General features: G+C 46.9%; 1 protein-coding gene across 6 annotated transcripts in view; it reads left to right on the top strand.

Annotated features, from left to right (window-relative positions):
- Positions 1–270: 270 nt before the first annotated feature.
- ZNF521 (zinc finger protein 521) overlaps positions 271–23,873 on the top strand; it is a 527,781-nt gene continuing 504,178 nt past the window's right edge. For 2 of the 6 annotated variants that reach the window (XM_069731223.1, XM_069731221.1), the window contains exons 1-2: positions 473–634; positions 1,270–1,310. In XM_069731223.1, coding sequence (XP_069587324.1) covers positions 1,271–1,310 — 40 coding nt within the window. In that variant the 5' untranslated portion in view covers positions 473–634; position 1,270. Of the gene's footprint in view, positions 388–454; positions 635–1,269; positions 1,311–23,873 lie in introns of those variants that run through there. The other 4 variants (XM_069731227.1, XM_069731225.1, XM_069731222.1 and 1 more) reach the window with 3 other exon arrangements.

The raw sequence follows: 23,873 nt of genomic DNA, 5'->3' as shown, positions 1-23,873 counted from the left end.
TCTGGGGGGGATGTCTTTTCTTCTCATTATTTAACATGATAAGAAAGTGAAAACAATATAATAATATTTGGCTTTCTTTCCTTCAGTTATTGAAACAATGTATAAGATAAGGTACTGGGGGATTGGGCATAAAAGAGGAGACAATGAGAGAAGTCAGAGCTGTGGCTCTGTACATGGCTTCAGCCAGGAGAGGGACCTTCCTGCTTCTCCTCCACAGTGAGGGAAGAGTCCGTGTGTATCAGCAGCAGGCAGTGAGGAGGGAGGGGGTGCTGTGTGTGTGTGTGTGTGTGTCAGTGTGTGTGTGTGTCAGTGTGTGTGTGTGCTGCTGCTATGGTCTCTCTGCCTCCATCCTGTTCCCCGCTCCTCCTGCAGAGGCTCCTGATCCAGGTCTGAGTAGCTGCTTGGCGTCCAGTCCACGTCTTGGCTGAGTCCCCCTCGGCTTTTAATCATGCCCCTCTGTCTGTGTGTGAGTGCAGGCAGGCTGACAATGATTTCCTCAGTGATTACGTACAGAGCGAGTCCCTGCGGGTTAGGGGCCCCCTCTGGAGCCATCCTGATGGCTTTAGGGGCCTTGCTTCTATTTTCCATTATTATGTGGACTACCGGAGCGACAGCGCAGTCCAAGACCTTGCAGGTTTGTGATGAGGAGGGAGCACGCAGCAGCAGCAGCAGCAGCAGCAGCACACATCTCCTTCTCTCTGCTCTCCTCTCCTCGAGCCAGGCGTAGACTTTTTTCTTCCCAGAGACAAGGAGCTCATCCAGCTCCTTATACCGGGATCCCAGGCATCCTGCGAGAAGAGATCCCTAACCCTCCACCCCCCAAATTATATATATACAGCAGCCCCCCAAAACAAGCCCCCCTCCCCCATGACACCAGAAGCAAATAATAATAGGAATAATCATCAGAAATAAGCGGCGATCCGCACTGCAGGGAGGGCAGGGAACACTTTAGTCGCCTGTTATTTTTCCCTGGTTTTGCTCCTTTTTGCTGTTGCTGACTTTCGCACTGTTTTTCCCCCTCGGACGGTCCTAGAATTCATCGCTCCCCTTTTCACCACTCAATAAAACTAGACATTTAGAAATCTCTGGCTTTTTTTCCTACTCTTGAAGTTTTGCCGGCCGGCGCCTAGGGCACAGAGAGCACAGGGAGGCTGGAGGACGGGGAGGACGAGCACCGTCCTGGCTGTAGGGAGCACCCTCCGTGTTGTAGTGTTGCCTTGTAGTTGTGTAACGGGCTGACATTGAACAACTTCAGCTGTTTGCTTTTAGGATGTCTCGCCGCAAGCAAGCGAAGCCAAGATCACTGAAAGGTAAGAGACAAAGCGCCGCTCCTTGTGCTGTGACCGTGGAGAAGCCCGGCGGCGTCACTGCTGCTCTAACCCCCCGCCCTATTCGTCCACACAGGCTCGCGGGGCCGGGAGAGGACCACGTCCCCATGAAGTGCCGGAGCGCAGCCGCTGCCCGTGCCCCACGGACCGGCTTGTAGTTATCCTGTGGTAAACTTTGTGTCACACTGTACTAGCTGCCATGTTTCCCAGCCTCCTCTGAGGAGCGCGGAGCCTCGGTCACGGCGCTGCCGCCAGTGCGAGCGGATAACGGGGCAGTGTTATTACTGGAAACTTTATCGACCGCGGAGAAGAAGTGTGCTGGAATGTGCGGAGTCAGGCGCTGCTCACGTGACTGCCGGGGCTGCGGCGGGAAATGTGTGGGAACTAGCGGCGGCGGCGCAACTATAAGTGAGGGGGGACACGGGAGTGAGGTAGCGGCGTAACTACAAGTGTGGGGGGACACGGGAGTGAGGTAGCGGCGTAACTACAAGTGTGGGGGGACACGGGAGTGAGGTAGCGGCGTAACTACAAGTGTGGGGGGACACGGGAGTGAGATAGCGGCGTAACTACAAGTGTGGGGGGACACTGGAGTGAGGTAGCGGCGCTGCTACTATAGAGGGGGGACACGGGAGTGAGGCAGCGGCGCAACTACAAGTGAGGGGGACACGGGAGTGAGGCAGCGGCGCTGCTACTATAGAGGGGGAGCACGGGAGTGAGGTAGCGGCGCTGCTACTAGTGAGGAGGGACACGGGAGTGAGGTAGCGGCGCAACTACAAGTGAGGGGGACACGGGAGTGAGGTAGCAGCGCTGCTACTATAGAGGGGGACACGGGAGTGAGGTAGCGGCGCAACAACAAGTGCGGGGGGACACGGGAGTGAGGCAGCGGCGCTGCTACTAGTGAGGGGGAGCACGGGACAGGGAGTGAGACAGCGGCGCTGCTACTAGTGAGGGGGAGCACGAGAGTGAGGTAGCGGACGAAATACATGTGAGGGGACACGGGAGTGAGCACAATGTAGTGAGAGGCAGTAGTAGTGTGGAGAGGCACCACAATGGGAGAGCGGCGGCGCAGCACTATGGGAGGGCAGAGCATGAGAGAGCGGCGCTGTATTATGGGAGGGGAGAGCAGGGGCAGCACTGAAGAGCACTGAACTGAATGGAGAGACCGCGGCGCTGTAGAGCAGGGGCAGCACTGAAGAGAGAGCGGCACTACACTATGGGAGGGCAGAGTAAGGGCGAGCACGGCGCTGTATAGCGGGGCAAGCACAGCAGAGACAGCAGCTCTGCAGACTGGGGCAACATGGGGGAGAGGGGCTCTGCAGACGGGGCAGCACAGGGGAGAGGGGCTCTGCAGACTGGGGCAGCACAGGGGAGAGGGGCTCTGCAGACTTGGGGCAGCACAGGGGTGAGGGGCTCTGCAGACTGGGGGCAGCACGGGAGAGGGGCTCTGCAGACTGGGGGCAGCACAGGGGAAAGGGGCTCTGCAGACTGGCAACAGCACAGAGGAGAGGGGCTCTGCAGACTGGGTTCAGCACGGGGGAGAAGGGCTCTGCAGACTGGGGCAGCACAGGGGAGAGGGGCTCTGCAGACTTGGGGCAGCACAGGGGTGAGGGGCTCTGCAGACTGGGGGCAGCACGGGAGAGGGGCTCTGCAGACTGGGGGTAGCACAGGGGAAAGGGGCTCTGCAGACTGGCAACAGCACAGAGGAGAGGGGCTCTGCAGACTGGGTTCAGCACGGGGGAGAGGGGCTCTGCAGACTGAGGGCAGCACAGGGGAGAGGGGCTCTGCAGACTGGCGACAGCACAGAGGAGAGGGGCTCTGCAGACTGGGTTTAGCACGGGAGAGAGGGGCTCTGCAGACTGGGGGCAGCACAGGGGAAAGGGGCTCTGCAGACTGGGGGCAGCACAGGGGAGAAGGGCTCTGCAGACTGGGGGCAGCACAGGGGAGAGGGGTTCTGCAGACTTGGGGCAGCACAGGGGTGAGGGGCTCTGCAGACTGGGGGCAGCACAGGAGAGGGGCTCTGCAGACTGGGGGCAGCACAGGGGAAAGGGGCTCTGCAGACTGGGTTCAGCACGGGGGAGAGGGGCTCTGCAGACTGAGGGCAGCACAGGGGAGAGGGGCTCTGCAGACTGGGTTCAGCACCGGGGAGAGGGGCTCTGCAGACTGAGGGCAGCACAGGGGAGAGGGGCTCTGCAGACTGGTGGCAGCACAGAGGAGAGGGGCTCTGCAGACTGGCGACAGCACAGAGGAGAGGTGCTCTGCAGACTGGGTTCAGCACGGGAGAGAGGGGCTCTGCAGACTGGGGGCAGCACAGGGGAAAGGGGCTCTGCAGACTGAGGGCAGCACAAGGGAGAGGGGCTCTGCAGACTGGGGGCAGCACAGGGGAGAAGGGCTCTGCAGACTGGGGGCAGCACAGGGGAGAGGGGTTCTGCAGACTTGGGGCAGCACAGGGGTGAGGGGCTCTGCAGACTGGGGGCAGCACGGGAGAGGGGCTCTGCAGACTGGGGGCAGCACAGGGGAAAGGGGCTCTGCAGACTGGGTTCAGCACGGGGGAGAGGGGCTCTGCAGACTGAGGGCAGCACAGGGGAGAGGGGCTCTGCAGACTGGGGGCAGCACAAGTAGAAGGGCTTTGCAGACTGGGGGTAGCACAGGGAGAGAGGACTCTGCAGACTGGGGCAGCACAAGTAGAGAGGGCTCTGCAGACTGGGGGCAGCACGGGAAGAGGCCTCTGCAGACTGGGGGCAGCACAGGGAGAGAGGCCTCTGCAGACTGGGGGCAGCACAGGGAGAGAGGGCTCTGCAGACTGGGGGCAGCACAGGGAGAGAGGGCTCTGCAGACTGGGGGCAGCACAGGGGAGAGGGCTCTGCAGACTGGGGGCAGCACAGGGGAGAGGGGCTCTGCAGACTGGGTTCAGCACGGGGGAGAGGGGCTCTGCAGACTGAGGGCAGCACAGGGGAAAGGGGCTCTGCAGACTGGGTTCAGCACGGGGGAGAGGGGCTCTGCAGACTGAGGGCAGCACAGGGGAAAGGGGCTCTGCAGACTGGGTTCAGCACGGGGGAGAGGGGCTCTGCAGACTGAGGGCAGCACAGGGGAGAGGGGCTCTGCAGACTGGTGGCAGCACAGAGGAGAGGGGCTCTGCAGACTGAGGGCAGCACAGGGGAGAGGGGCTCTGCAGACTGGGGGCAGCAAGTGGAGAGGGCTCTGTAGACTGGGGGCAGCACAGGGAGAGAGGGCTCTGCAGACTGGGGGTAGCACAGGGAGAGGGGCTCTGCAGACTGGGGGCAGCACAAGTAGAAGGGCTTTGCAGACTGGGGGCAGCACAAGGAGAGAGGACTCTGCAGACTGGGGCAGCACAAGCAGAGAGGGCTCTGCAGACTGGCGGCAGCACGGGGAGAGGGCTCTGCAGACTGGGGGCAGCACAGGGAGAGGGGCTCTGCAGACTGGGGGCAGCAAGGGGAGAGGGCTCTGTAGACTGGGGGCAGCACAGGGAGAGAGGGCTCTGCAGACTGGGGGTAGCACAGGGAGAGGGGCTCTGCAGACTGGGGGCAGCACCGGTAGAAGGGCTTTGCAGACTGGGGGCAGCACAAGGAGAGAGGACTCTGCAGACTGGGGCAGCACAAGTAGAGAGTGCTCTGCAGACTGGGGGCAGCACGGGGAGAGGGCTCTGCAGACTGGGGGCAGCACAGGGAGAGAGGGCTCTGCAGACTGGGGGCAGCACAGGGAGAGAGGGCTCTGTAGACTGGGGGCAGCACAGGGGAGAGGGGCTCTGCAGACTGGGGGCAGCACAGGGGAGAGGGGCTCTGCAGACTGGGGGGGAGACAGTGGCTCTGCAGACAGGGGGCAGCACAGGGAGAGAGGGCTCTGCAGACTGGGGCAGGGCTTCTTGTCCAGTCACATTACACAGGGTCTGCAGTCAGTTTTGTGCAGCAGTTTCCTCACTTGGGGGGCAGTGTAAGGTGTCATGGCCCCAGGGTGCACACTTTATATACAGTCATACTGCGTTGTAAATCCGCTGTACGACATGTAGTAATACTTGTGAGATAACACAGGACCACTGTACACACTGGTGACTTTTTTCTCTACCTAAAATGATTCAAACCATGAACGATTTTCAGTAGCCATTAAAAGGTATCCACTGAGGACTCTCAATTCTAAATATTTTTCAAACCATGAACAGCATGGAAAGGTTCATCCAAACTCAGTTGTACTGCGCCCCCATTAGTTCAGGTGCCAGCAGCCCCATAGTGGTACCATTACCTGGGGTAAATCTCCAGGCTGCTGCTCCTGCTGCTGTGTGAGGGGAGCTAGGACAAAGGCTGGCTTGTTGTGGTTACTGGGCCCACTGGAATGTTGGAGGCTGCTCTCCAGTATAGGATTCCAGCACTGGTTAACCCTCGCCGCTCTGTATTATCCTATGAGGACTGGGTAAAAAGTCTGCATGATGCATTTAGCTCGGGCTTGTCCTGGCCCAGTCTCTATTCTATATTGTGACTTCTTTTTTGTAGGTGGGGGTTTAAGGAATTTTTACATTCATTCATATGCCGCCTTTTTTTGTCTTATTTCATTTTTCAAGCTTGTTACACATCAGGATGTGTTTGGGCACTATCGTATCTTCTACCTTTTCTCCACTATACTTTCAGATTGTAATTGGAGGAATGTAACTAGTTATTTCTTTTCTTTCAACCTGAGCAACACGGTTTTAATTGCTTTTTTAACATCTGGGGTTTTTTTGTTAACGTTTTCTGCAATATGTTAAAAATATACACTTATTTTGCCCTGATAATTTTTGGACTGTATAACTCTATAGGTATATAGCTGTATGGTTCGAGTTTGGGAAATAAGACACATACGATGACACAAAATATACATGGGTATATTCCTGCGGACCCTGACCCCTAAAGCATTTTTGTCGGAAGGTGTTGTCCCGACAGCTCTGGACCCCCCTACCTTTTCACTAATCACCATTGGATGTGTAAGTCGTAGATGTTCAGTCAGTGGATGGGATATTTTAGAGGAAACGATTTGCTAAGAAAATTTAGTTTGATCAAGGTGCAATTTACATTACGTTGTAGGTAGGAATTAGTGGCGGTTTCTGGGAATATACTACTTTCTCAGAAGCTGAAACGTTATTGTAAATCTCTGGATTTTAACATTAAACTGTCCTGCCATAGGACCTCACATGCTTTATTCGATAAAACTTTAATACTAGCTGTAGGTGTAGAACTGGTTATGCTGTTTACTAACAGAAGGAAAAGGGAATATTTCCAGAGTTATCTTCCATAGCTGCAATGGTTAAACCTATTTATAATATGATTTACTACAGCTACATCTGTGTAGTGTGTGTGTTCCTAGGCCTGTACATCTGTGACAAGTAATCAATGCCATCAAATACTTACATGCTCTGAGGATCCTTTTAAGGTGAACCTATAGGTGTGTAGCGGTGATGGCTAGGAAAAAAATATTGGAAGTATACGCCAAACTCCTTCCCCTTACCTTTCCTCTCACTTAGATTGGCTTGAAACGTGTATTTTGTGCTTTTAGGTTTTCCACGGGTTTTATTTCTTTACAGTGTGTGGAAAATGTACGTAATATGAATCATTATGAATTATATTTTCTTTGAAATCATTGTATTGGGACAATTAAATAAATGCAATAATAATGACGAGATGAAACAAAATGTTTTTACTTTTTGTTTTTTATTTTTTTAAGCAAAAGTGATTTAGTTATTATATTGTTCAGGACTTTTGCTCCTCAAAGCTGCTTATCACAGGATCTCCATTATCCCAGTTGTACTGGAAACAGAGGTTGAGATTTATTACAATTGACCTACATATTTCTCTCTCAGAGCACCCGTAGCTTTTACTGTCATGGCATTGTGTCCACAAATGCAACCAAAACTTATTTTTGTCTTTTTTAGATTTCATTCACTTTACTGCTTTTACGGCTCCTCAAAAATCTGAACCTTCAGATGCAATCAATAAAGATGAAATATTTATGCATACATCCTGCATTTATGATTTTGTGTATATATATATATATATATATATATATATACCGGTTTATATTTTTTTGTTGTACGTCATTGCTAATTTGATCTCGTAAATAGTTTTGTGAAATGGTGTTGATATATTCTGAAGAACAAAAAACAGTAAGGTGAAAATATTACACAGCGCATGTAACATTTTTCAGCTTTTGCTTGCTACAGTGGAGGTCAATTTCGTAAAAGAAATTTTTGCAGAAGTTTAATTGTTAAGTACATTTATTGGATAGAATTGTACCCAGAATCCTCAGTATCAGCTACGTTTGTTGCTTTAATTGTTGGGACTAGTGGTTTGTCTATGGAAGGTTGGAACGTGCTCATTTGACTTTTTTCATGTTAACCTTACCTTTAATACCTACAATAGTAAATACCACCTAACATCGCTTTGTTCATTGTTTTTTTAACCGCCCTTTTATCTTTTAAGTGTACAGTGTATGAGGACTTTTTATTATAAATAGTCACCTCAGGTTATTGAAGCTCACAAGTATTTTCTTCAGTTTGTAAACCAGAAATATGCAAATGTATATTCTGTAAAATACATATTTTAATTCTTGCGTTGCTCTTTTACCTTCTTGCTTGCCAGAGTTTTTCTTTTTTTTTCTGATTAACCGGATTCTTGTACTGGGTGTGGTCTTCCATTAGTTGAGCTTTTGGTCCGTCCTGACATAGCTCCCAGTAGAGTTAGAGTTTAATGATGGTCTTGTGGTCAGAACATGTTGCAAGTACTGATCTATCAGAAGTCCTTCTGTGGAAAAGCTAGAACTCTCATAAAGAAATTGTCTTCCTTAACATAAATATTTTATTGCAGGAGCAATGGAACATGCGTAATAACTAGCTTTATGCAAAATATAGGACATTGTAAGTTCATCAGGGTTCTTGTACAGTGCCTTTATGGTTTTGTTGTAGTGATTAATCCTAAGCTGCTTTAGTTACAAGGTTCCTCATTTCTAGTCATATTTTGACTTAATTATCTCCCTTTTCATTTTTTTTGTTTGCTTTGTTTCTTGTCCCTCCTCCTCTACCCTTTTAGGAGTGTTTAGCTTTCTCTGCTTTGCCTCCAAAAGAAGTGTTCCAGAATGCATTTCTAGACGTCTGTGTCTCGCTAATTGTTTCCATACAGATTTGATGTCTGACGTGTTTGTTACTGTGGGGGCTGGAACTTCATTTTTTTTGTAATGTATAAAAAATCTAAATTATTTCAAGCTGAAGGACTTTATGATTTCAGTGCTCGTGGCTTAGCAGTAAATATGAATACCTGGCAAAATACTTTTTGTTACCTTTCAATGTATTTGATTTTTCCTATTGGCTCCTGTTGAGCTGTCAAAGGTCGCCACCAGTCCACTGGGAAGAATGCAACTTTCTAATCCTATTTCAATTAAATCAGAAATATGGCCATGTGTTTTTTTATTTCCTTTTCCTCCCTTACCTAGGGAGTTGATGTAGCTACAGAAGGTAACAGGCTTTCCACCTTCCCTGTTCTAGAATATACATTTCATATTGATTCAGATATATTTTACATTAATATTGCAGGGTAATAGAAAGTCAACAATTGCTGTTAATGTCACATGGGATCGGATGCTCTGCTGAAGCATTAGAATGCTGTAAACTGCAATGAAGCTCAATTGACCCACACATAGACAAGCATATTACCAGTAAAAGTCTTTTTGAAATGGTATTTATACTGGTAATGTCTCAATCCATAGTTCTAGCTGAGGACATACTGAGAAAGATTAGCCTAAACCATTTTTTATTGCTGCAGGTTTTTACCCATAAGATTTATTATACTGGTGTATCACAGTAAACCATTTGTTAATATTTGTTTAAGAATTCTATTTATAAGCATATTGCTTGTCTAGCTAGCCTTTCAAGCTGGCACCAATGCAATGGAAGTATACATACAGTATGTAAAGCTGGGGCTCTGTGTAACAGATGTTTGATTTGTTACAGCCTCATTACTATTGAGATGTTTTCTTTACCCTCTGCTTCGCTCTTGATATTTTGTGTTGCAAAATTTGCATACAGATTTCAAGAAAGTAGCATTACAATGTGAATCATTCTACCTATATAGACCTCAATGGCTATGCCAACTGCCGTATAACAAAACTCTGCGTGTAGCCATGGCCGTGAAAAGGATTATGGACCATGGAAAAATGTAGAGTTATAATTGCTACAACTTAGAAATGGTCTGATCTGGTATGTGAAATGCAAGGGTGAAAAGGGATACTGTAAGAACTTTGAAATCTGATTTCCTTGAAGAACTGCAGATGTTTGGAAAGCAAGTGATCAAGAAGAATCAAGTTTTGGGAATATGCCTAGTTTGTAAAATGAGGCAATCTGCAGAGTCTATATGTCTGAAATAGTCGAGCTGCCCATGAACATGCAGTTCTTTGTTATGATTGAAGATATGTATTGTACACATTGCTTTTTTGTAGACTAATTTAGGTTTTACCTTTTTAAAAAAAAAAAATTCTAGGCATTTTAAGCATGGAAGTTGATTCAAATGTATTCCAAACCTTGTAAGTAGGAAGCAAATGAATAAAAAGGTTTTGTTATTTGTACCAGCTAAGACTGTAGAAATGAATGGCAAGTACCGTATATTAATTTGTTGTTGGCATAGTGGAACCTTTACTACGTGATCCATTTCTTTAATGCTGTTGGGATGTTAGAGGATGTTGTCTGTTAGGGTACATCCTTGAAAATCTCTACAGACTCATACCAGAAAAGGGACAGTGGCTCTCCTCCATTGTATTCTGGTGATCTTGAGATCACTGAGATTGTCAGTTGGGTTTTAAGTAAATAAGTCTTTTAAATGTATGTATATCCAATATTTCTCCTAGGCGTATTCCTATCAAAAGCATAGCATCAAAATGTACATGGCCAGCTGTACTAATATGTGAAGAAGACCTTTAAGTCAATGAATAGAGCAGAAACGAACATTTTTTGTGCTGTGTTAAAAAGCAACCAATATATTGTGAAAATAGTTTTAAGAATGTCTTAATAAATAATATGTAGTTGTGATTCAGAATAAACAAGAATTTTAAATCCCACCTTGTGGCTCTTACCTTTTACTTTTCTGTGATATGCCATTAGCTCTCACAATTTTACAGTGTCAAAAGTTTTTATGCCATGTGATTGTCAACATGTTTTGCAAACATTTTTTGATTACCATACTTACCGAATGCACTTGCAATTTCAACTTTAGATTCCCTATCTAAATTTAGTATGTGCATGGAGTTTTATGCATGGATGTAACCTAAGACTAATTACCATGCTTTCCCTATTTAGATCTGCTGCACAAAGCACAATTAATTTAATTCTAGTTCTATAAAAAAATTCTGTCTAGGCCAATAGTGCCCCGCAATGAGCAATACAGTGAGGTGTACTCAGGTTTGCAACATGTTTTACTTTCTCAAACTATGTAACAGACAGGTAACCAGCAATGAATGAGACAATTTTTTTTAATAGGAATTTTTCTTAACTTAAAGCATAGCAAACTATACTAAATTAAATTTGCAAATAATATAATACACATTCTTCTTTGTGTCACTGACATTGGATTTATTGTTAATAAAGTATAAATCTAATCCATATATTACCTTAAACCCTGCAACATGAGTCAGCAACGCTGATGAGCATTGATGTCACTAGCCGGCGCCTGTGAATAGCAGTCACTTTACTGCTATTCACAGTCCCCGGAGTCAGATTCAAGGGGCTGGGAAGGCTCAGAAGATGCCTGTGTATTGTTTTTCAGTGTTATAGAGAAGTTAAATAATGACAATAAAATGACAAAAAAGATGCCGCAAAAATGCTGGAAAAACACTGTAAAAAATGCAGGAAGGTCAAGAAATGTTAAAAAAGCACCCAGGAAATGAGCAAATAACACACAGATGCTTCAGGAAAAAATAAAGGCATTCCCTGATGCATGAACATTTTGAAAAATTCTGTAAATATCACCATCTAAAAAAAGGTGTTGTGTGCACAAACTCTTAATGGATCATGCATGATAATTTGCAGAACAAATTTACTGTAAAATTTGATTCTGATTTATAAACTTTCCTAAATTTATTTGAAAGCCATTATGCAACAAAGTATGCTTTTATTGCATTAATCTGTATAAGTATTTCATATTTTTAATTTTAAATTGGAGTCTTATTTGGAGACCAATTAATGAAAATCACATTTTTACGTTAAGCATATTTATAGATTTTTTTTATATTACTAGTTATATTCAAAAAGGAAAATGAAATCTTGCATTTTTTTCTGTTGCTACTAAGCCTTATAGTAGACCAATATTTCCTGTTATGTAGATATTCCCTGCAAAGGAAAACTATATTTAGAAACGTTCCGGCACATGACGTGGAGTGTAGGGGTTAATTTATTTCCTCTCACTCAGTCCAGCTCTCAACCTCTGTTTTAAGCTAAAAAGTGAGCATAAATCACACCCCGATACATTCAGCAAACCCAGATTACTTAAAGTGAATCTGTCACCTAATTTTGGCCCTATAAGCTTCGGCAACCACCATCAGTTTTTTCTACAGCATTCTATAATGCTGTAGATAAGCCCCTAATGTAACCTGAAATATAAGAAAAACAAGTTAGATTATACTCACCCAGGTGCTGTCCGGTCCGATGGACGTCGCTGGTCCGGATCCGGCGCCTCCCATCTTCATACGATGTTGTCCTGCTTCCTGTCGCAGCTCCTGCGCAGGCGTACTTTATCTGCCCTGACAAGACATTACCGTATATAGTCGAGTATAAGCCGACCCCCCCTAATTTTGGCACAAAATACTGGGAAAACTTAATGACTCGAGTATAAGCGTAGGGTGGAAAATGTAGCAGCTTCTGGTAAATTTCAAAAATAAAAATAGATACTAGGGTTGAGCGAAACGGGTCGAACATTTTCAAAAGTCGCCGACTTTTGGCTAAGTCGGGGTTTCATGAAACCCGATCCGACCCCTGTGCGGGGTCGGCCATGCGGTACGCGACTTTCGCGCCAAAGTCGCGTTTCAATGACGCGAAAAGCGCCATTTCTCAGCCAATGAAGGTAAACGCAGAGTGTGGGCAGCGTGATGACATAGGTCCTGGTCCCCACCATCTTAGAGAAGGGCATTGCAGTGATTGGCTTGCTGTCTGCGACGTCACAGGGGCTATAAAGAGGCGTTCCCGCCGACCGCCATCTTACTGCTGCTGATCTGAGCTTAGGGAGAGGTTGCTGCCGCTTTGTCAGAAGCAGGGATAGCGTTAGGCAGGGTCCATTAACCACAAAACCGCTTGTGCTGCAGCGATTTGCACTGTCCAACACCACCCTCGGTGTGCAGGGACAGTGGAAGTTTTTTTTTTTTTTTTTTTTCCCCTCAGCGCTGTAGCTCATTGGGCTGCCCTAGAAGGCTCCCTGATGGCTGCATTGCTGTGTGTACGCCGCTGTGCAAACCAACTGCTTTTTTCAAAGCACAAATCCTCTTGTTCCTTCCTTTCTGCACAGCTATCTTTTTTGTTTGTCCACACTTTTTATTTCATTTGTGCATCAGTCCACTCCTTATTGCTGCCTGCCATACCTGGCTGAGATTACTGCAGGCAGGGAGATAGTAGCTGCCTGCCATACCTGGCTGAGATTACTGCAGGCAGGGAGATAGTAATTGTAGGACATTCCCTGTTTTTTTTTTTTTTTTTTTTTTTGGTGGGAGATTAAGATTGGCAATTTGGCATTTCTGCTAGAGTGCCATCCCTGTGTGTGCCATCTCTCTCACATAGTGGGCCATAGAAAGCCTTTTCATTTTTCTGTATTTTTTTTTGTGGGGTGTATAAATTCTCCCTGATAAAAATACAGTGGGAGATTAATATTGGCCTTTGGGCTTGTGTGCCAGTCCTGAGTGTGCCATCTCTCTCACAAATAGTGGGCCATAGAAAGCCTATTTTATTTTTTTTTGGGTTTTATAAATTCTCCCTGAAAAAAAGGGAGATTAATATTGGCCTCTGGGCTTGTGTGCCAGTCCTGAGCGTGCCATCTGTGCCAGCCCTGAGCGTGCCATCTCTCTCACAAATAGTGGGCCATAGAAAGCCTATTTATTTTTTTTTTTGGTTTTATAAATTCTCCCTGAAAAAAAGGGAGATTAATATTGGCCTCTGGGCTTGTGTGCCAGTCCTGAGCGTGCCATCTGTGCCAGCCCTGAGCGTGCCATCTCTCTCACAAATAGTGGGCCATAGAAAGCCTATTTAATTTTTTTTTTTGTTTTATAAATTTTCCCTGAAAAAAGGGAGATTAATATTGGCCTCTGGGCTTGTGTGCCAGTTGTGAGCGTGCCATCTGTGCCAGTCCTGAGCGTGCCATCTCTCTCACAAATAGTGGGCCATAGAAAGCCTATTTAATTTTTTTTTTGGTTTTATAAATTTTCCCTGAAAAAAGGGAGATTAATATTGGCCTCTGGGCTTGTGTGCCAGTTGTGAGCGTGCCATCTGTGCCAGTCCTGAGCGTGCCATCTCTCTCACAAATAGTGGGCCATAGAAAGCCTATTTAAATATTTTTTTGGTTTTATAAATTCTCCCAGAAAAAAAGGGAGATTAATATTGGCCTCTGGGCTTCTGTGCCAGTCCTGAGCGTGCCATCTGTGCCAGTCCTGAGCGTCCCATCTCTCTCACAAATAGTGGGCCATAGAAAGCCTATTTTTTTTTTTTTTTGGGTTTTAGAAATTCTCCCTGGAAAAAAAAAGGGAGATTAATATTGCCCTTTGGGCTTGTGTGCCAGTACTAAGCGTTCCATCTCTCTCTCTCTCTCAGTCAGTGGGCCATAGAACGCCTATTTTTGGTTTTATTTGTTTTCTAAATTCTCCCTGAAAAAATCATTTTATTTTATTTGGTTTCTAAATTCTTCCTGATAAAATCATATTTTTTTTATTATTTTTTTTTCTAAAGTCTCCCTGAAAAAAAAAAAAAAAAACAGTGGGAGATTAATATTGGCCTTTCTGCTTGTGTGCCAGTCTTGACTCCTGGGTGCGTCATCTCTCAGTCAGTGGGCCATAGAACGCCTATTTTTGGTTTTATTTGTTTTCTAAATTCTCCCTGAAAAAATCATTTTATTTTATTTGGTTTCTAAATTCTTCCTGATAAAATCATATTTTTTTTATTATTTTTTTTTCTAAAGTCTCCCTGAAAAAAAAAAAAAAAAAACAACCAAAAAAAACAGTGGGAGATTAATATTGGCCTTTCTGCTTGTGTGCCAGTCTTGACTCCTGGGTGTGCCATCTCTCTCTCTCTCTCTCTCTCTCTCTCTCTCTCTCCAATTGTGGTCCATAGAAAGCCTATATTTTTTTTCCTTGATTTGGGTTCTAAAATCTACCAGAGAAAATAACTACATCAATCATTGGTAGAAAAATATTGGCCTCTGGGTTTGTGTGCCACTCCTGACTCCTGTGTGCGTCATCTCTCAGTCAGTGGGCCATAGAACGCCTATTTTTGTTTTTATTTGTTTTATAAATTCTCCCTGAAAAAATCATTTTATTTTATTTGGTTTCTAAATTCTTCCTGATAAAATCATATTTTTTTTATTATTTTTTTTTCTAAAGTCTCCCTGAAAAAAAAAAAAAAAAAACAACCAAAAAAAAACAGTGGGAGATTAATATTGGCCTTTCTGCTTGTGTGCCAGTCTTGACTCCTGGGTGTGCCATCTCTCTCTCTCTCTCTCTCTCTCTCTCTCTCTCCAATTGTGGTCCATAGAAAGCCTATATTTTTTTTCCTTGATTTGGGTTCTAAAATCTACCAGAGAAAATAACTACATCAATCATTGGTAGAAAAATATTGGCCTCTGGGTTTGTGTGCCACTCCTGACTCCTGTGTGCGTCATCTCTCAGTCAGTGGGCCATAGAACGCCTATTTTTGTTTTTATTTGTTTTATAAATTCTCCCTGAAAAAATCATTTTATTTTATTTGGTTTCTAAATTCTTCCTGATAAAATCATATTTTTTTTATTATTTTTTTTTCTAAAGTCTCCCTGAAAAAAAAAAAAAAACAAACAAACAAAAAAAACAGTGGGAGATTAATATTGGCCTTTCTGCTTGTGTGCCAGTCTTGACTCCTGGGTGTGCCATCTCTCTCTCTCTCTCTCTCTCTCTCTCCAATTGTGGTCCATAGAAAGCCTACATTTTTTTTCCTTGATTTGGGTTCCAAAATCTACCAGAGAAAATAACTCCATCAATCATTGGTAGAAAAATATTGGCCTCTGGGCTTGTGTGCCACTCCTGATTCCTGTGTGCGTCATCTCTCACTCAGTGGCCCATAGAAAGCATATAGTTTGTTACATTTGTTTTCTAAATTCTCCCTGCAAAAATCTATTTTTTTTTTTGGGGGGGGTTTCTAAAGTGTTCCTGAAAAAAAAAAAAAAAAAAAAAAAATAATAGTGTGACATTAATATTAACATTTGTGCTTCAGTGACAGTCCTGCGTGTGGGGCATCTCTCTAATTTGCAGCCACCAAAAAAAGAGTGTGTAACATTGGGCCTGATTTTCGCTGTGGTCTCACCAACCTGTAAAGGGGTAGCTAAATCATACTGAAGTTATAGCTCACCGTGTAAGTTGTGTGACTGCAACAAATAACGTTAGTTTGGTTACGTTTTTAAAACAATGAGGAAGTCTAGTGGAAGAGGTCGTGGCCGGGGGCGTTCATTGTCAGCTGGTAATGAGGGTAGTGGTAGTGGTGGAGCATCAGGTGGTCGTGGGGAAAAAAATATTGCACCTAAGTCTGGAGCTGTGGAGCCAGGTTCGTCGTCCGGCTACACAAGGCCTCGAACGCTCCCTTTTCTGGGATTAGGAAAACCGCTTTTAAAGCCGGAGCAGCAAGAGCAAGTTTTGGCTTATCTTGCTGACTCAGCCTCTAGCTCTTTTGCCTCCTCTCGTGAAACTGGTAAAAGTAAAAGCAGCGCGTCGTTAGTGGATGTTCACGGTCAGGGACAAGTCACTTCCTTGTCCTCTTCAGCAAAAACAACAACAGAGAAGAATGCAGCAGGCGACACAACGGGTTACTCCATGGAGCTCTTTACACATACCGTCCCTGGCTTAGAAAGTGAAGCAGTTAACAGTCCATGCCCATTACAAATTGAATCTGACATGGAGTGCACTGACGCACAGCCACAGCCAGACTACTATGCTGGTCCTTTGACTCAGACCACAACATTGCCCTCGCAGGGTGCTGATCAAGAATCAGACCCTGATGAGACTATGTTGCCCCATCACGAACGCTATACCACCGAACGACACGGTGACACAGACGAAGTTGCGCAGGAGGTACAAGAAGAGTTATTAGATGACCCAGTTCTTGACCCCGATTGGCAGCCATTGGGGGAACAGGGTGCAGGCGGTAGCAGTTCTGAAGCAGAGGAGGAGGAGGGGCCGCAGCAGGCATCAACATCGCCACAGGTTCCATCTGCCGGGCCCGTATCTTGCCCAAAACGCGTGGCAAAGCCAAAACCTGGTGGAGGACAGCGTGGCCATCCGGTTAAAGCTCAGTCTGCAATGCCTGAAAAGGTATCCGATGCTAGAAAGAGTGCAGTCTGGCATTTTTTTAAACAACATCCAATTGATCAGCGCAAAGTCATCTGTCAAAAATGTTCTACTTCCTTAAGCAGAGGTCAGAATCTGAAAAGTCTCAATACTAGTTGCATGCATAGACATTTAACCACCATGCATTTGAAAGCTTGGACTAACTACCAAACGTCCCTTAAGGTTGTTGCACCCTCGGCCAATGAAGCTAGTCATGAACGCAACATCCCTTCCGGCAGTGTAGGACCACCATTTAGCGCACCACCTGCTGTATCTGTGCAGGTATCTTTGCCAGGCCAAAGCAGTCAGGGTCAGGGAATCACCAGTTTCGTAGTAGGAAACACTGCATCTAGGGCACCGGCGGCAACAATACCATCTCCCACCGTCTCTCAGTCTGCCATGTCCACCGGCACCCCCGCTAGTTCCACGATCTCCAGCTCTCCAGTCCAGCTCACCCTACATGAGACTATGGTTAGAAAAAGGAAATACTTAGCCTCGCATCCGCGTACACAGGGTTTGAACGCCCACATAGCTAGACTAATCTCGTTAGAGATGATGCCCTACCGGTTAGTTGAAAGCGAAGCTTTCAAAGACCTGATGGACTACGCTGTACCACGCTACGAGCTACCCAGTCGACACTTTTTTTCCAGAAAAGCCATCCCAGCCCTCCACCAGCATGTTAAAGAGCGCATCGTCCATGCACTCAGGCAATCTGTGAGCACAAAGGTGCACCTGACAACAGATGCATGGACCAGTAGGCATGGCCAGGGACGTTACGTGTCCATCACGGCACACTGGGTAAATGTGGTGGATTCAGGGTCCACAGGGGACAGCAAGTTTGGGACAGTTCTGCCTAGCCCACGGTCTAGTAAACAGTTGTCTGTAGCCGTTCGCACCCCCTCCTCCTCCTCCTCCTCCTCGTCCTCCTGCAGAAGCAAGAGCTCGTCCACAGACCGCAGTCGCACAAACACTCCATCCGCACCTGCCACTGTTGCACACCAGGTCTCCCATTATGGGGCAGCTACTGGCATACGTCAGCAGGCTGTATTGGCTATGAAGTGTTTGGGCGACAATAGACACACCGCGGAAGTTCTGTCCGAGTTCTTGCAGCAAGAAACGCAGTCGTGGCTGGGCACTGTAGATCTTGAGGCAGGCAAGGTAGTGAGTGATAACGGAAGGAATTTCATGGCTGCCATCTCCCTTTCCCAACTGAAACACATTCCTTGCCTGGCTCACACCTTAAACCTGGTGGTGCAGTGCTTCCTGAAAAGTTATCCGGGGTTATCCGACCTGCTCCTCAAAGTGCGTGGACTTTGCGCACATATCCGCCGTTCGCCTGTACACTCCAGCCGTATGCAGACCTATCAGCGTTCTTTGAACCTTCCCCAGCATCGCCTAATCATAGACGTTGCAACAAGGTGGAACTCAACACTGCACATGCTTCAGAGACTGTGCGAACAGAGGCGGGCTGTTATGTTTTTGTGGGAGGATACACATACACGGGCAGGCAGTAGGATGGCAGACATGGAGTTGTCAGGTGTGCAGTGGTCGAAGATTCAAGACATGTGTCAAGTCCTTCAGTGTTTTGAGGAATGCACACGGCTGGTTAGTGCAGACAACGCCATAATAAGCATGAGCATCCCCCTAATGCGTCTGCTGATGCAAAGTTTGACGCACATAAAGGATCAGGCGTCTGCACCAGAGGAAGAGGAAAGCCTTGATGACAGTCAGCGATTGTCTGGTCAGGGCAGTGTACATGACGAGGTACCGGGCGAAGAGGAGGTGGAGGATGAGGAGGATGATGGGGATGAGTATATTTTTAATGAGGAAGCTTTCCCGGGGGCACGGGAAATTGGTGGCGTGGCAAGGCCGGGTTCTGGTTTTTTGAGGGACACAAGTGACGTAGATTTGCCTGCAACTGCCCCTCAACCAAGCACAACCGCAGATTTGACAACGGGAACTTTGGCCCACATGGCGGATTATGCCTTGCGTATCCTCAAAAGGGACACACGCATTACAAAAATGATGAACGATGACGATTACTGGTTGGCCTGCCTCCTTGATCCTCGCTATAAAGGCAAATTGCAAAATATTATGCCACATGAGAACTTGGAACTAATATTAGCAACAAAACAATCAACTCTTGTTGACCGTTTGCTTCTGGCATTCCCTGCACACAGCGCCCGTGATCGTTCTCACACGAGCTCCAGGGGCCAGCAGACCAGAGGTGTTAGAGGGGCAGAAATCAGAAGTGGCGTTGGCCAGAGGGGTTTTCTGACCAGGTTGTGGAGTGATTTTTCTATGACCGCAGACAGGACAGGTACTGCAGCATCAATTCAAAGTGACAGGAGACAACATTTGTCCAGTATGGTTACAAACTATTTTTCATCCCTTATCGACGTTCTCCCTCAACCGTCATTCCCATTTGATTACTGGGCATCCAAATTAGACACCTGGCCAGAATTGGCAGAATATGCATTGCAGGAGCTTGCTTGCCCGGCAGCTAGTGTCCTATCAGAAAGAGTATTCAGTGCTGCAGGTTCAATACTAACAGAAAAAAGGACTCGTCTGGCTACCCAAAATGTAGATGATCTAACCTTCATTAAAATGAACCACAACTGGATTTCAAAATCTTTTGCCCCACCCTGCCCGGCTGACACCTAGCTTTCCTATGAAAAGGTCTTGCCTGTGGACTATTCTGAATGACTTTTCCAATCTCGTAATTTTCTTCACCTGATTGTCCAGCATACGACATGTTTCCACCTCACGAAATGGCCAAACTCCCCACACGGGGCCGTGCTATCGCCACTTTGCGCTTGGACCCTTGAGAGTGCTGTTTGTCTGAAGAGGTGGGTGTGGCCGCTTTTGGTCGACGGCACTGCCACTGGGTCCCTCATAGTACAATAAAGTGTCTCTGGCGGTGGTGGTGCGCACCCAACGTCAGACACACCGTTGTAATATGAGGGGCCCTGTGCCTGTACCGCCGGCCACAAGACAGTTCCCCCCCCCAGCTCAAACAGTGCTCTACCACTAGCAAAATTATCTCTCACAGCTTCACCAATGTGTAGTCTAGGCGCTGACATCCTTCAATGCCTGGCACTGACAATACCATTGTTTTGACATTTTTGTTATGTTAGGCCTTCGAAGCCTGTCTGCGGTCCCTTCTTTCTACAACTACTACACTGACCAGGCCACTGCTGGCCGTGTTACCCTGGAACCAATTTAAAAGTGCCTACAGTCAGCCCAATTTTGTTATGTTAGGCCTTCGAAGACTGTCTGCCGTCACTCCTTCCACTAGACTTCCACTGACCATACACTGCTGCCCATGTACCCCTGGAACCAATTTAAAGTGCCTACAGCCAGCCCAATTTTGTTATGTTAGGCCTTCGAAGCCTGTCTGCGGTCACTCCTTCCACTAGACTTCCACTGACCAGACCACTGCTGCCCGTGTACCCCTGCAACCAATTTAAAAGTGCCTACAGCCAGCCCAAGTTTGTTATGTTAGGCCTTGGAAGCCTGTCTGCGGTCACTCCTTCCACTAGACTTCCACTGACCAGACCACTGCTGCCCGTGTACCCCTGGAACCAATTTAAAAGTGCCTACAGCCAGCCCAAGTTTGTTATGTTAGGCCTTCGAAGCCTGTCTGCGGTCACTCCTTCCACTAGACTTCCACAGACCAGACCACTGCTGCCCGTGTACCCCTGGAACCAATTTAAAAGTGCCTACAGCCAGCCCAAGTTTGTTATGTTAGGCCTTCGAAGCCTGTCTGCGGTCACTCCTTCCACTAGACTTCCACAGACCAGACCACTGCTGCCCGTGTACCCCTGGAACCAATTTAAAAGTGCCTACAGCCAGCCCAAGTTTGTTATGTTAGGCCTTGGAAGCCTGTCTGCGGTCACTCCTTCCACTAGACTTCCACTGACCAGACCACTGCTGCCCGTGTACCCCTGGAACCAATTTAAAAGTGCCTACAGCCAGCCCAAGTTTGTTATGTTAGGCCTTGGAAGCCTGTCTGCGGTCACTCCTTCCACTAGACTTCCACAGACCACTGCTGCCCGTGTACCCCTGGAACCAATTTAAAAGTGCCTACAGCCAGCCCAAGTTTGTTATGTTAGGCCTTCGAAGCCTGTCTGCGGTCACTCCTTCCACTAGACTTCCACAGACCAGACCACTGCTGCCCGTGTACCCCTGGAACCAATTTAAAAGTGCCTACAGCCAGCCCAAGTTTGTTATGTTAGGCCTTCGAAGCCTGTCTGCGGTCCCTTCTTTCTACAACTACTACACTGACCAGGCCACTGCTGGCCGTGTTACCCTGGAACCAATTTAAAAGTGCCTACAGTCAGCCCAATTTTGTTATGTTAGGCCTTCGAAGACTGTCTGCCGTCACTCCTTCCACTAGACTTCCACTGACCATACACTGCTGCCCATGTACCCCTGGAACCAATTTAAAGTGCCTACAGCCAGCCCAATTTTGTTATGTTAGGCCTTCGAAGCCTGTCTGCGGTCACTCCTTCCACTAGACTTCCACTGACCAGACCACTGCTGCCCGTGTACCCCTGCAACCAATTTAAAAGTGCCTACAGCCAGCCCAAGTTTGTTATGTTAGGCCTTGGAAGCCTGTCTGCGGTCACTCCTTCCACTAGACTTCCACAGACCAGACCACTGCTGCCCGTGTACCCCTGGAACCAATTTAAAAGTGCCTACAGCCAGCCCAAGTTTGTTATGTTAGGCCTTGGAAGCCTGTCTGCGGTCACTCCTTCCACTAGACTTCCACAGACCAGACCACTGCTGCCCGTGTACCCCTGGAACCAATTTAAAAGTGCCTACAGCCAGCCCAAGTTTGTTATGTTAGGCCTTGGAAGCCTGTCTGCGGTCACTCCTTCCACTAGACTTCCACTGACCAGACCACTGCTGCCCGTGTACCCCTGGAACCAATTTAAAAGTGCCTACAGCCAGCCCAAGTTTGTTATGTTAGGCCTTGGAAGCCTGTCTGCGGTCACTCCTTCCACTAGACTTCCACTGACCATACACTGCTGCCCATGTACCCCTGGAACCAATTTAAAGTGCCTACAGCCAGCCCAATTTTGTTATGTTAGGCCTTCGAAGCCTGTCTGCGGTCACTCCTTCCACTAGACTTCCACTGACCAGACCACTGCTGCCCGTGTACCCCTGCAACCAATTTAAAAGTGCCTACAGCCAGCCCAAGTTTGTTATGTTAGGCCTTGGAAGCCTGTCTGCGGTCACTCCTTCCACTAGACTTCCACAGACCAGACCACTGCTGCCCGTGTACCCCTGGAACCAATTTAAAAGTGCCTACAGCCAGCCCAAGTTTGTTATGTTAGGCCTTGGAAGCCTGTCTGCGGTCACTCCTTCCACTAGACTTCCACAGACCAGACCACTGCTGCCCGTGTACCCCTGGAACCAATTTAAAAGTGCCTACAGCCAGCCCAAGTTTGTTATGTTAGGCCTTGGAAGCCTGTCTGCGGTCACTCCTTCCACTAGACTTCCACTGACCAGACCACTGCTGCCCGTGTACCCCTGGAACCAATTTAAAAGTGCCTACAGCCAGCCCAAGTTTGTTATGTTAGGCCTTGGAAGCCTGTCTGCGGTCACTCCTTCCACTAGACTTCCACAGACCAGACCACTGCTGCCCGTGTACCCCTGGAACCAATTTAAAAGTGCCTACAGCCAGCCCAAGTTTGTTATGTTAGGCCTTGGAAGCCTGTCTGCGGTCACTCCTTCCACTAGACTTCCACTGACCATACACTGCTGCCCATGTACCCCTGGAACAAATTTAAAAGTGCCTACAGCCAGCCCAAGTTTGTTATATTAGGCCTTCGAAGCCTGTCTGCGTCCCGTTCTTTCAACTACAACTACACTGACCAGGCCACTGATGGCCGTGTTCCCCTGGAACCAATTTTAACTTGCCTACAGCCAGCCCAATGTTAGGCCTTTGATGCCTGTCTGCCGTCACTCCTTCCACTAGGCCTCCACTGACCTGTCTATTGCTGCCCGTGTACCCCTTGAACCAACCTAATAAAATATTTAAAAAATTAATTTGATTATAAAAAATAAGATCGTGTTGAGATCTCAAATGCAGACATTTTAACAATCAAAACAAACACACAACAAATATCTGGAACTGTACTACAAAGGTCCAACAGCTACAATTTCTTTCTCCTGCAAGAAGTTAACTGAAAGTTTTTTGGAGTTGTTAACACAGATATGGCATCCACCGAGTGTTGTCCTGTCGCGTATCCTTTAAATTATTTCCAATAAGATGTTAAACTATTAATTTAATAAAATCAATAATTAAAAAAATAATTGAGTAAGTCAAAAGCACATTGCAAATAAACATTAATTACAAATCAAGAAGCATGGCGCGTCCGAGGGTGAGTAGATACCGAATAAGAATATAATCACCCTCGGACGCGCAATGCTTATTTACAACAGCCTTCCTTCCTAAGAATCAGCCCTTTCGTGGTGTAGAGAGAGGTTGTGTTACACTCCAAGGTGTTCCCCGGGTTGCCTTTCATGAGCTTCGATCTTCCGGCTCTCGTTTAGTAGTTGGTGGAAAAGTACACAGCATTAGGCCTACAAAATGGGTATGGGGTGGAGAGAGATGGTGTGTTACACTCCAAGGTGTTCCCCAGGTTGCCTTTCCTGATCTTCGATCTTCATGCTCTCGTTTAGTAGGTGTCGGAAAGTAGGCTGCATTAGGCCTACAAATTGGGTATGGGGTGGAGAGAGATGGTGTGTTACACTCCAAGGTGTTCCCCAGGTTTCCTTGCCATTGCTTCGGTCTTCCGACTCTCGTTTAGTAGTTGTAGAAAAGTACACAGCATTAGGCCTACAAAATGGGTATGGGGTGGAGAGAGATGGTGTGTTACACTCCAAGGTGTTCCCCAGGTTGCCTTTCCTGAGCTTCTATCTTCAGGCTCTCATTAAATTGTGGTTAAATGGAACAACTGCATTTGGCGT

This window comes from Ranitomeya imitator, chromosome 6 (assembly GCF_032444005.1).
Source record: "Ranitomeya imitator isolate aRanImi1 chromosome 6, aRanImi1.pri, whole genome shotgun sequence".
Classification (NCBI taxonomy): Eukaryota; Metazoa; Chordata; class Amphibia; order Anura; family Dendrobatidae; genus Ranitomeya; species Ranitomeya imitator.
Note: the sequence above shows the minus strand (reverse complement) of the source record. Positions and strands in the feature narration are given on the sequence as shown.